At 64.8% G+C, this 14545-nt stretch overlaps 1 protein-coding gene across 1 annotated transcript in view; it reads right to left on the bottom strand.

Annotated features, from left to right (window-relative positions):
• Positions 1-770: 770 nt before the first annotated feature.
• Positions 771-14545, bottom strand: part of LOC133338966 (kinesin-like protein KIF11-A) — a 45306-nt gene continuing 31531 nt past the window's right edge. The window contains exons 12-14 of the mRNA XM_061547093.1: positions 1583-2931; positions 1244-1356; positions 771-1129 (exon numbers count right to left, since the gene is read on the bottom strand). Coding sequence (XP_061403077.1) covers positions 771-1129; positions 1244-1356; positions 1583-2931 — 1821 coding nt within the window. The remainder of the gene's footprint in view (positions 1130-1243; positions 1357-1582; positions 2932-14545) is intronic.

The raw sequence follows: 14545 nt of genomic DNA, 5'->3' as shown, positions 1-14545 counted from the left end.
GCGCCCTTGCCCGCCGTGAGGGAGATGCAGGCGCACGTGCACCATGTGGTGGTCGGAGAAGCCGGTGGGGATTACCCCGCTCTCACCGAGCAGGCTGGCCCCCCCCGGCGCGACGTACATCCGATCCAGCCTGGCCAGGCTCGGCCGCCCTCCCGCACCGCACCTGCTCCAAGTGTACTGGCGCCGGCCCGGGTTTTGGAGCCGCCACGCGTCCAAAAGTCCGTTGTCAGCCACGACGGCCGCCCACTCTCTCGCCGATTCGGGGTGCGGTTCCGGCCCAGTCCGATCCAGGGAGGGTTGGAGTGTGCAATTAAAGTCTCCCGCCACGACCGTGACCGCTCCCTCGTCGCCGCCGGTCTCCGCCACCACCCGCCGTAATTCTCCTTTGAAGAACTCAGCCCTGTCCCTCGACCTGCTGGGCGCGTACACGTTAATCACGTGGGTCTTGGTGCCGGCGAGCACCATGTCCGCCACGACGAGGTGGCCAGCCACTATCTCCCGATACGTCAGGGCGTCTGGGGCGAAAGTCCGGGAGCACACCACCGCGACCCCCGCCGCCCCGTCCACGCCGTTGCTAAAAAAAAAGGAACGCCCGTGCAGCATCTGCTGGCGGCTCGGGTGTAGCGCGGCGTCCAGGTGGGTTTCCTGAATCAAGGCTACGTCGACCGCTTGGTCGTCGAGGAGCCTGCACAGGCGGCGCCACCGGTCCTCGCTGCGCAGTCCGTTGCAGTTTATGGTTGCAACAATCAATCCTGGCCCCATCGCGGCTTTCAGGGGAGGTCCACGCACGCCGGCACCCTCGAGGCCACTTTTGAGGCCACCTTCTCCTTGCCCCGCAGCCTCGTCATCATACCCTTGATGCGGTAGCGCTCCCTCGGGGTGCAGCCGTACTCTGCCGGCCGCCGGCAGATCTCCTGCGCCGTGGAGAGGAACGCGTCCGCGTCCGGGAAGACCTTATGGGGCACCACCCTCTTGCCATAATTTTCCCTAAAAAAGGCCAGGATGGCCTGCGCGGGCATCTTTCTGTCCGGTTCTACCGGGCTGCAGCTCCACTCGCTTCCGCAGACGCTGCCCCCGTCGCCCTCATGCACGGTGTAGGCGTCGTCGTCTACGCCGTCGTCGTCGCCGCCTCCTCCCGGGGCGCCGCAGTCGTCATCGTCGCCGCCGCCGCCGCCGCCGCCGCCGCCTCCACCCGCGCCGGCATCCGCGCGCTCGGCGCGGCCGCCCCCGGGGTCAGCGTCACCTGCCCACCACCGTGGGTCCAGGACGCCGCTCGGACCGGGGCGACTTTCGTCACCCGGCTCGACGGGCGCTCCCTCGGCCGCCGTCGTCGCCGGCTGCAGCGCACCTCCGTCGCTGCCACAGGTGTCCGTCACTGGGGGGGTGGGGGGGGTGGGGGGGGTGGGGGGGGGTGGGGGGTGGGGGGGGTGGGGAGGGGGTGGGGTGGGGGGTGGTGGGGGGCGGTGGGGGGTGGGGGGGTGGGGTGGTGGGGGGGGGGGGGGTGGGGGGGGTGGGGGGGGTGGGGGGGGTGGGGGGGGTGGGGGGGGTGATGGTTCCTCCAAGGTCCATCTCCTCCCCTCGCGCCTCGTTCTCAGCATCGACGGGCGGTCTCGCCGCGTCTCTCTCGATGCCGGCCGTGCGCTTCGGGGGGGCGCCTTCGCCCTCCACCTCCACGTGCCCGTTCTTCGCCTTCCTCTTGGCCCTCTGCTTCTTACGACTCCCCTCGACCACTACGAAGCCGGCGGAGTCGTCCCCCCGCGCCTGCGCGTCGTTGGCTGGTTGCGCTCCCGGCGGGTCGTGGCTGGTAACCTGCCGCTCCCGCCGGTCCTGGCACTCGTCCTGCTGCGGCTGCTGTTGCTGCTGCTGCCGCTGCTGTTGCTGCTGCTGCGTCGGCTGCCGCCGCTGCGGCTGCTGCTGCTGCTGCGGCTGCTGCTGCTGCTGCTCCTGCTGCTCCTGTTGCTGCGGCTGCTGCTGCTGCTGCGGCTGCTGCTGTTGCTGCTGCTGCGGCTGCTGCTGCTGTTTTTGTTGCTGCTGCTGCTGCTGCTGCTCCTGTTGCTGCGGCTGCTGCTGCTGCTGCGGCTGCTGCTGCTGTTTTTGTTGCTGCTGCTGCGGCTGCTGCTGCTGCTGCTTTTGTTGTTGCTGCTGCTGCTGCCCTTGGTGTTGTTGCCGCGGCTGTTGCTGCTCCTCCGGTCGGACCCATTGTCCCGGCATCGCCGCGGCAGGTGGCGCGACCAACCCGCTCACCTTGCTCGGGCAGTTTCTACGGGCGTGGCCCGGTTTGCCACACCCGTAGCATCGGAGCCCAACCGAAGAGGCATACACCGTGTAAGTGCTTTTGTTTATGGTGTATTTGAGTGTAACGTCAAGTTCTTCGGCCCCATTCTTCAGGACCATAAAAACTTGGCGCTGTAGTGCCTTGACATGGGTGAGTGCTGCGTTGCTCGTTCTCATGGGCAGTGTTGTGATGCTCGACACGGCCGTGCCGAAGCGCTGCAGGTCGACGCGCAGCTCGGCGTTGGAGAGGTACGGCGGCGTGCCGGAGAGCAGCACGCGGACCGCGGGCGAGGCGAGCGGGGCGCACTGCACAAACAGCTCCCCCACCGTGAGCCCCTTCTCCACGACTCGCGCCACCATCTCCTCCTCCGCCACGAACACGGTGACGCCGCGGTTTTGGCGCTGGACGGCCAAGACGCCGGCGGAGCCGACGCACGCGGCCACCGCGCCGGCGACAGCATCGGCTGTCACCTCAGGTGGAGGGAAAGCCACGAGGCCGTTCCTCCGCGTGAGGCTCAGCATCCTCGCGTCCTCCTCTTCCGCGCGCTGGCGCTGCGCCATGATGGTGGTGGCAGAGTACCTTTGCGCTGTGTCGTTGGGCGTTCGCTGGCAGTGCTGCTTTCGTAAATGTTGTCGTTGTTGTCGTTGTTGCCGTTGCTTTGTTAAGTCGCGCCGCGTGTGCGTCGTCCCGCGTGCGCGTGTGGAAGGGGAAAAGGAAAAAAATCCGCACAAAAGAAATCTCGCCGCGAGTCGAACGACCGTGGACTTTCGGTCGACGAGCTCGGCGGACCAAAAAAAAGGAAAATAAAGAAAAACCTGGGAAAAGCCAAATAAGGGAGTGGGGGGAATAAAGATGAAAACCGAAAAACGAGGGATGAAAGTATCGTCCTTTGGTTATTCGGCGGTATGAAACTCTCTCGCGGCCTGAGCCCAGGCCCCCATCCACACCAACGTTGGGGCAGGAGCTCAGGTGAAACCAACCGCACCCAACGAGAGTGAGAGAGAGAGAGAGAGATTGATTTTTGAATGCCTTTATTTCGGCACCGTCTGCAAAATGCAGTGGCACCCATGTGCGCCAAATAAATCCAATGAACACAAAAAACCGCACAAAACACAACCAACGTCGCACCCGCGTCAGTATGCAGGCTCCGTTTGCACTGAGAGGGGGGGGGGTTCTGGGGGGGGGCGGGGGGGGGGCATCCGCTCAGGGGGGGGGAGGGGGGGGTCAAACGAAAACCGGACCGCGCCATCCTTGACCGTGCACAGGGCGTCCCGCGCCCTACCCCACCGCGGGAGGAACTCCCCCTCGGCTGCCGACAGTCTGTAGTGGGCGAGTTCCAACCTCACGCGCGCTTTTATTAGGGCCTGCGCCACTTGCAGCACCCCCGCGCCGACGACCTTCCCCTCCAGCGCACGCTTCCTTGTGGTATACGTCGCAAGCTTTGCCTGCGCGCACACAAAGTTTGCCACGTCTCTGGCGGGGCTCGCCACTCCCGTCACCCCGTATATGTAGGCGCTCTCACTGGCCGGTACGTCCAGCTCCCGGAACACCTCTTTCACAAAATCCCAGAGCGGGGCCAGCCTTGCACACTGAAGGTAAGCGTGGACCACGTCCTCCCTCACTCCGCAGAACACGCACGTGTCCGGGGTCCCCGGCACGGCGCGGCTGACCCACACGGCCACTGGCAGCGTGCGGTGCACGAGCCGCCACTGCAGGTCACCGCATCGCTTGGTGGTGGGAGGGCGATACAGGTTCCTCCACTGAGGCCCCGCGGTGTCCAGCGCCCCAAAATGCCCTCTCCATGCCGTGTCCGGCTGGCCCGCCAGCTCCGCGGTCAGCGCCGCCTTCAAGCAGGCATCGTAGAGCCGCGTTTTGCCCGCGCCGTCAAGCGGCACCTCTGTGCACCCCGCCACGTGCAGCAGCGCCCCGTCCTCCACGTGGCCGTCGGGGGCGCGGACCGAAAATGCCAGCGGAGGGAACGGGGGGGGGTCCTCCTCCCCGACCTCCGTCAGCCGAACGTCCAGCGCCCGCATCGCCCGCAGGGCCTCTCTCAGCACCTTGGCTCCCGCCAGGACTGTGCGGCGTCCGGCCGCTCCTGAGATTTCAAGGGCCGTGCGCCACGTGACCCGTCCGGGCGCCAGCAGGTCTCCGACCCTTGCGATGCCGCGTTCGGCAAAACGCCCGGCCAGGGCGTGCTCCCCCCGCAAGCCGGGCAGAGCTGGATTTGCGAACAGGGGCTCCCCTACGAAGTGGGCCGCCCCGTATTCGCCTCCGACCCGCGCCCACACCAGCGCCCCCCACGCGTCCATCACTCCTTGGTAGACTGCGGGCAGCATGGCGCGGTCCACTATGGTCCTATCCGTGAGGAACAGTTCGTGGGCGTACCCCAGACACCCGGCGCGCCGCAGCAGGCCGAGGGCCAGGGGCCGCCCAGGCCGTTCATCCCCCCCGTACAGCAGTCGCTGCGCCTGTTGGAGCCTGAAAGTCCGGATTCGCGCAGCGACGTGAACGAGGCCCTGTCCCCCCTCCTCCACCGGCAGACAGAGGACCCCAGGCCTCTGCCAGTGGCGACCATGCCACACAAAGGCGGTGAACCGCCTCTGTATTCGCGCCACTAGCCCCGCCGGGGGTTGCAAGGCTTTGGCTTTGTGCCAGAGAAGTGCCGCGGCCAAATTATTTACTACGAGGACCCTCCCACGGTAGGCCATTCCCGGGGCGAACCGGGCCCACGCCGCCAGCGTCGTGCCAATTTTTCCTTCCACCTCCTCCCAATTTTGCTCGACCTCTACCGGGCTTCCCAGATGTACCCCGAGGTAGTGGGCTCCCCCCGCTCCCCAGGCCACGCCTCCCGGGAGCGCCAGGGAGCCCACCACCCCGCCCGGCCTCAGTGCTATTGCCTTGCTCTTTTCCCAATTTACGCTGGCGGCGGAGGCCCCCTCGTAGAGGCGTACCGCGCCTCGTACCGCCTCCACGTCTTGCGCGCTTGCCACCACGACGCACACATCGTCAGCGTACGCCGAAAGCGTGACCGGCGCGTCGCCCGCGCCCGGGAACCGAAAACCCCCCAGCGTTCCCCGCAGCCGTCGTAGGAGAGGCTCTATGCACAGAGTGTAAAGGATGCCGGACAGGGGACACCCCTGCCGGACCCCTCCCCCCACGGCCAAGGGGGCGCCGAGTTTGCCATTTACTTTAACGAGGCTGCTCACCTCGGTGTACAAGAGGCGCACCTGCGCCCTGAAAGCTGGCCCTACCCCATATGCCTCCAGCGCCTTGTACATATATTCATGCGAGACGCGGTCGAACGCCTTCGCCTGGTCCAGAAACAACAGGCCTGCGTCAATGCCGTGGGCGGCGGCGAGGTCCATAATGTCGCGCACCACCCCGACGTTGTCATGTATGGCTCTCCCCGGAACGCAGTACGACTGGTCCGGGTGCACGAGGCTCCCCGCCACGGTCTTCAGGCGGTTCGCCAGGGCTTTAGCCAAAATCTTGCAGTCCGTGCATAGCACGGACACCGGCCTCCAGTTATCCAAACGGCGCAGGTCGCCCTTTTTCGGGAGCAACGTCACGACCGCGCGCCTGCTGCTCTGCGGCAGCACCCCCGACCGGAGGCTCGCTCGCAGCACGTCGGCGAGCGCCGGTCCGAGCTCAGGCCAGAAGGTCGTGTACACCTCGGCGGGGAGGCCGTCTATACCGGGGGCCTTCCCCGCGGCGAGACTCCTCACCGCGGCCTCCAGCTCTGGCAGGGTGACCTGCTCGTCCAGCCGTTTGGTGTCAGACGAAGCCAAACTGGGGACGCCCTCTAGGAGTTCCGCCACCGCCTCCCCGTCAAACTCCCTCTCCGCAAATAGCTGGCCGTAGTACCCGTTGACGAGGCGCATGATTCCCTCCCCGTCGCACTGGGTCTCCCCGTCCGGCCCCGTCAGGCTGGTAATGTCGGTTCGCTGGGCCCGCGTGGCCCCCTGCCTGAAAAAGGCTTTTGTCGGCGCGTCCATGCTGTACAGGTGGGTCATTTTCCGGCCCACAAACCCCCTGTACGCGTCGTTGTCTGAGACGGCCCTCAGGAGCCGCTGTTGTTGCCGCAGCTCCCTGCAGCCGTCGGCGGCGGCGGCGCGGCGGGGTGGTGGCCCAATGCTTCCTCCACCACCAGCACCCGGGCCCGGAGAACCTCCTCCTCCTCACGCCGGGCCGCCACGCGTTGGCCCATGTAGGCCCTTGCCAGCACCCCCACCTGGGCCTTCCCGTTGTCCCACCACTGCTGGAGTGTGTCGAAACGGCCCCGTCTCCCCTCCCACACCTTCCACAAGGCCCGGAAAGCCGCCAGAAACCCACCGTCGTCCAACAGGTCCACGTTCAACCTCCAATACGGGCGCCCTTGCCCGCCGTGAGGGAGATGCAGGCGCACGTGCACCATGTGGTGGTCGGAGAAGCCGGTGGGGATTACCCCGCTCTCACCGAGCAGGCTGGCCCCCCCCGGCGCGACGTACATCCGATCCAGCCTGGCCAGGCTCGGCCGCCCTCCCGCACCGCACCTGCTCCAAGTGTACTGGCGCCGGCCCGGGTTTTGGAGCCGCCACGCGTCCAAAAGTCCGTTGTCAGCCACGACGGCCGCCCACTCTCTCGCCGATTCGGGGTGCGGTTCCGGCCCAGTCCGATCCAGGGAGGGTTGGAGTGTGCAATTAAAGTCTCCCGCCACGACCGTGACCGCTCCCTCGTCGCCGCCGGTCTCCGCCACCACCCGCCGTAATTCTCCTTTGAAGAACTCAGCCCTGTCCCTCGACCTGCTGGGCGCGTACACGTTAATCACGTGGGTCTTGGTGCCGGCGAGCACCATGTCCGCCACGACGAGGTGGCCAGCCACTATCTCCCGATACGTCAGGGCGTCTGGGGCGAAAGTCCGGGAGCACACCACCGCGACCCCCGCCGCCCCGTCCACGCCGTTGCTAAAAAAAAGGAACGCCCGTGCAGCATCTGCTGGCGGCTCGGGTGTAGCGCGGCGTCCAGGTGGGTTTCCTGAATCAAGGCTACGTCGACCGCTTGGTCGTCGAGGAGCCTGCACAGGCGGCGCCACCGGTCCTCGCTGCGCAGTCCGTTGCAGTTTATGGTTGCAACAATCAATCCTGGCCCCATCGCGGCTTTCAGGGGAGGTCCACGCACGCCGGCACCCTCGAGGCCACTTTTGAGGCCACCTTCTCCTTGCCCCGCAGCCTCGTCATCATACCCTTGATGCGGTAGCGCTCCCTCGGGGTGCAGCCGTACTCTGCCGGCCGCCGGCAGATCTCCTGCGCCGTGGAGAGGAACGCGTCCGCGTCCGGGAAGACCTTATGGGGCACCACCCTCTTGCCATAATTTTCCCTAAAAAAGGCCAGGATGGCCTGCGCGGGCATCTTTCTGTCCGGTTCTACCGGGCTGCAGCTCCACTCGCTTCCGCAGACGCTGCCCCCGTCGCCCTCATGCACGGTGTAGGCGTCGTCGTCTACGCCGTCGTCGTCGCCGCCTCCTCCCGGGGCGCCGCAGTCGTCATCGTCGCCGCCGCCGCCGCCGCCGCCGCCGCCTCCACCCGCGCCGGCATCCGCGCGCTCGGCGCGGCCGCCCCCGGGGTCAGCGTCACCTGCCCACCACCGTGGGTCCAGGACGCCGCTCGGACCGGGGCGACTTTCGTCACCCGGCTCGACGGGCGCTCCCTCGGCCGCCGTCGTCGCCGGCTGCAGCGCACCTCCGTCGCTGCCACAGGTGTCCGTCACTGGGGGGGTGGGGGGGGTGGGGGGGGTGGGGGGGTGGGGGGGGGGGGGTGGGGAGGGGGTGGGGTGGGGGGTGGTGGGGGGCGGTGGGGGGTGGGGGGGTGGGGTGGTGGGGGGGGGTGGGGGGGTGGGGGGGTGGGGGGGTGGGGGGGTGGGGGGGGTGGGGGGGTGATGGTTCCTCCAAGGTCCATCTCCTCCCCTCGCGCCTCGTTCTCAGCATCGACGGGCGGTCCTCGCCGCGTCTCTCTCGATGCCGGCCGTGCGCTTCGGGGGGGCGCCTTCGCCCTCCACCTCCACGTGCCCGTTCTTCGCCTTCCTCTTGGCCCTCTGCTTCTTACGACTCCCCTCGACCACTACGAAGCCGGCGGAGTCGTCCCCCCGCGCCTGCGCGTCGTGGCTGGTTGCGCTCCCGGCGGGTCGTGGCTGGTAACCTGCCGCTCCCGCCGGTCCTGGCACTCGTCCTGCTGCGGCTGCTGTTGCTGCTGCTGCCGCTGCTGTTGCTGCTGCTGCGTCGGCTGCCGCCGCTGCGGCTGCTGCTGCTGCTGCTGCTGCGGCTGCTGCTGCTGCTGCTGCTCCTGCTGCTCCTGTTGCTGTTGCTGCGGCTGCTGCTGCTGCTGCTGCTGCGGCTGCTGCTGTTGCTGCTGCTGCTGTTTTTGTTGCTGCTGCTGCGGCTGCTGCTCCTGTTGCTGCGGCTGCTGCTGCTGCTGCTGCGGCTGCTGCTGCTGTTTTTGTTGCTGCTGCTGCGGCTGCTGTTGCTGCTGCTGCTGCTTTTGTTGTTGCTGCTGCTGCCCTTGGTGTTGTTGCCGCGGCTGTTGCTGCTCCTCCGGTCGGACCCATTGTCCCGGCATCGCCGCGGCAGGTGGCGCGACCAACCCGCTCACCTTGCTCGGGCAGTTTCTACGGGCGTGGCCTGGTTTGCCACACCCGTAGCATCGGAGCCCAACCGAAGAGGCATACACCGTGTAAGTGCTTTTGTTTATGGTGTATTTGAGTGTAACGTCAAGTTCTTCGGCCCCATTCTTCAGGACCATAAAAACTTGGCGCTGTAGTGCCTTGACATGGGTGAGTGCTGCGTTGCTCGTTCTCATGGGCAGTGTTGTGATGCTCGACACGGCCGTGCCGAAGCGCTGCAGGTCGACGCGCAGCTCGGCGTTGGAGAGGTACGGCGGCGTGCCGGAGAGCAGCACGCGGACCGCGGGCGAGGCGAGCGGGGCGCACTGCACAAACAGCTCCCCCACCGTGAGCCCCTTCTCCACGACTCGCGCCACCATCTCCTCCTCCGCCACGTACACGGTGACGCCGCGGTTTTGGCGCTGGACGGCCAAGACGCCGGCGGAGCCGACGCACGCGGCCACCGCGCCGGCGACAGCGTCGGCTGTCACCTCAGGTGGAGGGAAAGCCACGACGCCGTTCCTCCGCGTGAGGCTCAGCATCCTCGCGTCCTCCTCTTCCGCGCGCTGGCGCTGCGCCATGATGGTGGTGGCAGAGTACCTTTGCGCTGTGTCGTTGGGCGTTCGCTGGCGGTGCTGCTTTCGTAAATGTTGTTGTCGTTGTTGTCGTTGTTGTCGTTGCTTTGTTAAGTCGCGCCGCGTGTGCGTCGTCCCGCGTGCGCGTGTGGAAGGGGAAAAGGAAAAAAATCCGCACAAAAGAAATCTCGCCGCGAGTCGAACGACCGTGGACTTTCGGTCGACGAGCTCGGCGGACCAACAAAAAGGAAAATAAAGAAAAAACTGGGAAAAGCCAAATAAGGGAGTGGGGGGAATAAAGATGAAAACCGAAAAACGAGGGATGAAAGTATCGTCCTTTGGTTATTCGGCGGTATGAAACTCTCTCACGGCCTGAGCCCAGGCCCCCATCCACACCACCGTTGGGGCAGGAGCTCAGGTGAAACGCAGCCACACCCGACGGTGGTGAGAGAGAGAGACTTTTGACTTTTATAAGTTTATTTCACCAGCGCAACATGCGCTGGAATATTGCTGTGCCTTGTAAGCCGCTCGGAAGCGACCATTCCGCAACCAGTGACCAATTAAATGCGTTCAGTCTCAGTGACAATCACCACAAAGCGAAACAGCGGCGTCAGTCCCGCACGACTGGACAAGAAAAAGTGAACAAAACGGGAGGGGGGGGGGGTCAAAACGTGTAGATCAGTGCATTCTGCCCCACTGTACACAGAGCGTCCTTGGCGCACCCCCATTTCTTCATAAAGTCACTCTCCCCCTCGGCATGACCGTAATAGGCGAACTCCAACTCGAGCCGCGCCTTTATGAGGGCCTGCACCATCGCCAGCACTCCACAGCCACCGCTGCCGCCTTCCAGCCTCCGCTTCCGGGTCGTATAGATCGCCAGTTTGGCCTGGGCGCACACAAAGTTCGCGACGTGCCGCTTGTCGCCCCTCGTCCCGGTCACTCCGTACACAAAGCCGCTCTCGCAAAACGGGGTGCCCAGTCTCCCGAACACCTCCGCCAGGAAACTGAACAGCGGGGCGAGCCTTTTGCATTTGAGGAGCTGGTGGGCCAGGTCCTCCCTCAGTCCGCAAAATGCGCATGTGTCCGGAGCTCCCGGCACGGCTCGGCTGATCCACACCGCCGACGGTACAGTCCAGTGCGCTACTCTCCATTGGAGGTCGCCACATCTTTTGGCAGTGGGGGGCCGGTACATATCGCGCCACTGGGGGGTAGCGTCCGTCAGCTCAGAGAAATATACCCTCCACTTTGTGTCTGGCAGCTCCTCCAAGTCCCGGTAGTGCAGTGCCTTTACGCAGGCGGTGTAGAGCGTTTTCTTGCCGACTTCCGCCAGCGAGACACTCCTGCTGTTCTCCATCTTTAATAATTTTCCCCGGTCCTCGCGCTCAGAGGGGACGGCACAGGAGAAGGTCAGCTGGGGGAAGGAGGGTCCCTCCCTGTCGCCCGACTCTCCCAGCCCCACTCCGAGTCTCTTCATCGCCCACAGGACTTCCCGCAACAGTTTGGTCCCGGCGAGCATGGAGCGCAGCCCGGCCGCTTCAGAGATTTCCATAGCCGGTCTCCACCTTCGCCGGCTAGGGTCCACCAGGTCGCTGACCCTGCTCACCCCTCCGGCAACAAACCGCGCGGCCAGGGTGCGTTCCTCCTTCAGACCCTGGAAGAGGTCGTTAGCGAATAGCGGCTCCTGCAGAAAAAGGCTCGCATCATAGTCCGCGGGCACCCTTTCCCATTCAAGACTACGCCAAGCATCCAGCAGGCTGCGATAATACCTCGGCAGCGGCGTCTGGTCCACCAGCCCCGTGTCCGTTAGGAAGAGCTCCCGGTCGTACCCGAGCCGCCCGGCTTGTCTCAGCGAGCTGCGGGCCAGGGCCTTCCAGGGCTGCTCCTCCGGCTCATACAGCAGGCGCCTTATGTCCAGGATCCGGAACGCCATCACCCTGCTGGCGACGCTCACCAGGCCCTGGCCTCCCTCCTCCACTGGCAAGCAGAGGACCCCCGGCCTCTGCCAGTGTTTTCCGTGCCAGACGAAAGCGGTGAAGGTCTTCTGCACCTTCGTCAGCAGCCAGTCCGGGGGGTGGAGAACCCTGGCTTTGTGCCACAGCATGGCCGCCGCCAGGTTGTTAACGACGAGGACCCGTCCCCTGTATGACATTCGAGGAGTGAACCGGGCCCACGCCTTCAACCTCCCCTCTATCTTCTCCGCCACATCCTCCCAATTCCGGCTTACCGTGGCCGGGTTGCCCAAGTACACCCCGAGGTACTGGGTACCCTCCGTTCGCCACCTCACTCCTCCCGGGAGTGTCAAGCCGCGCACCGTCCCCCGCGGCCCCAGACACAGCGCCTCGCACTTCGGCCAGTTCACCCTCGCGGAGGAGGCTCTCTCGTAGAGGCTGACCGCCCTATGCACCGCCGCCACGTCCCGCGCGTCGTTAACGACCGCACACACGTCGTCCGCGTACGCCGAGACCTTTACCGCAGCCTCTTCCGTCCCCGGGATTCGGAAGCCCGTCAGGGTCCGGTTCATCGTTAATAGTAACGGCTCTATGCAGAGCGCGTAGAGCAGCCCCGAGAGTGGGCATCCCTGCCTGACCCCTCTAGTCACGATCAGGGGCGCACGGAGCCGGTTATTCAGCTTAAGGAGGCTGGACACGTTCGCGTAGAGGAGTCTCACGTACGCGATGAACCCCTGGCCGATCCCAAAGGCCCTGAGCACCGCGTACATGTAGTCGCGGCTGACTCGGTCAAAGGCCTTCTCCTGGTCTAAGAAGAGGAGGCCGGTGTCCGATCCATGGGCGTCTGCCAGGTCAATCACGTCCCTGACCACCCCGATGTTATCGTGGATGGACCGCCCCGGGACACAATACGTTTGCTCCGGCCGGATAATCCTCCCTGCCGCGCCCTTCAAACGGTTTACCAAAGCCTTTGCGATGATCTTATAGTCCGTGCATAACACGGACACCGGTCGCCAGTTTGCCACGACGCGCAAGTCCCCCTTCTTGGGCACCAGAGTGACCACTGCCCTCCTGCAACTCTGTGGCAGCTCGCCTTTTTCTAAGCTCACGTTCAGCACTTCGACCAGGGAAGGGCCGAGCTCACCCCAAAAGAACTTAAAAAACTCGGCTGGGAGGCCGTCGATCCCAGGCGCCTTCCCAGTAGCTAAGCCCCTCACCGCAGCCTCCAGCTCCTGGAGCGTGACCAGGCCTTCCAGCTGCTCCATCTCGGAGGAGGTAAGTCTGGGTGCTCCCTCTAGCAATTCTCCTAGAGCATCCTCATGGATGCTTTCTGCCGTGAACAGCTCCTGGTAAAAACTCTTCACGACCCTAGCGATGCCCTCGTCGCTCGTATGGATTCCACCACTCGGTGCTCGCAGGCTGGAGATAAGGTTTTTGGTGATCGGCTGTCTCTGTTGCCTGAAAAACAATTTAGTCGGCGCATCCATCTTTAGCAGATGCTGCATTTTCTGGTTCGCAAAAGCCTTGTAGGCCTCCCTGTCTGACACAGACCTGAGTAGCCGTTGCTGCTCCCAGAGCGTGCGGCAATCCGTATTAGTTTGGGGTGAGCCCAGCTCTGCTTCGAGCGCCAGCAGTCCATTCCTTAGCCGCTCCTCCTGCTCCCGCCTAGCTACGGCGTGCTGGCTCATGAACCGCTGGCAAAGCGACCCTACCTGCACCTTCCCATTGTCCCACCATTGCTGGAGCGAGTCGAAGGCGTGCTTGCGCGTTACCCACCCCTTCCAGAAGGCCCTGAAAGCCGTCTGGAAGTCCGCGTTCTCTAAAAGTTGGAGGTTAAAACGCCAGTAGGGCCTACGATGCCCAACAAGGGGGAGGCGCAGGCGCACCGTCACCAGGTGGTGGTCGGAGAAGCCGGACGGCACTATCCCGCTCGCGTCCAGCAGGTTAACGCCGTCCGCGTTCACATAGAGGCGGTCCAGCCTCGCGAGGCTGATTCGCCCTTGTGCACTACACCGGCACCACGTATACTGGCGCTGGGCCGGATGTTGCAGGCGCCACGTGTCGTATAGGTTAAGCCTCCGTACTACGTCAGCTAAAACCTGCGCAGATTCCGGGTGGGGCTCGGCGCCATTACGGTCGAGCGCCGGGTCGAGGGTGCAATTAAAATCGCCCCCGACGACCGTGAGCATTCCGGCAGCGTCGGCTTCCTCCAGAGTGTCTCGCAGCGCGCCCGAGAAGAAGAGTCCTCTCTCGTGGCTCGCGCTAGGTGCGTATGCGTTGACTAACCGCAGCTTGACATCGCCGAGCGCAAACTCCGCCGTGATGAGGTGCCCCTTCACGATCTCTCTGAAGGTCACATGGGTAGGCGTGAGCTTTGGGCCACACACAATCCCGACTCCCGCCCGGTTGGCTTCTCCGTGGCTAAAAAAGGTCTGGCCACCCATGAGGTGTTGTCGTTGAGCTTGCAGAGCGGCATCGAGGTGCGTCTCCTGCAGGAGCGCCACCTCGACGTTTTGGTCTACAAGGAAACGACACATGCGGCTCCATCTGTCATCGCTCCGAGCGCTGTTACAGTTCAGGCTTGCCACTCGTACGCCTGACGCCATTGCACATCGGGGAAGGGGGGGGGGGGTATCCGGTGGTTACTTCAGAAGGAGGTCGCCCTCCTTCTTCTTCAGTTTTTGTGCTAGACTCTTCAGCCGGAAGCCTTCCCGCTGGCTGAAGCCATATCCCTGCAGATCCCGGCGTATTTTGTTCGCCGTTTTAAGGAAACCCAACGCATCGGGGAAGCTGTCCAGGACGTTGATTCCCCGCTTCCCGAAAGATGTTTTGAGGAAGCCTTGGATGGCTTCGGGTGTGTATTCCCTCTCCTCTCCCACCCCCGAATAACTACATTCACTGGCCCCGTCGTCGACGGAGATGACGTCGTCGTCGTCGTCGTCATCGGCCCCCAACCGTTTTTCGCCGTCGTCGTTGCCGTGTGCGTCGACGCGAACTCCGGCCGTCTTTCCCCCCCTCGACTGGGGGGGTAACATGGTCTCGCCAGGCTCGGGGCGCCCCCTTTCTGTGGTCTCTACGACCCTCCCTTCGTAGCACGCCGCAGCGGCCTGCACG

This window comes from Lethenteron reissneri, unplaced genomic scaffold (genome assembly GCF_015708825.2).
Source record: "Lethenteron reissneri isolate LAM-NWPU_2019-01 unplaced genomic scaffold, ASM1570882v1 scaffold_1639, whole genome shotgun sequence".
NCBI classification, from domain to species: domain Eukaryota; kingdom Metazoa; phylum Chordata; class Hyperoartia; order Petromyzontiformes; family Petromyzontidae; genus Lethenteron; species Lethenteron reissneri.
This window is presented reverse-complemented; position numbering and strand designations above follow the sequence as displayed.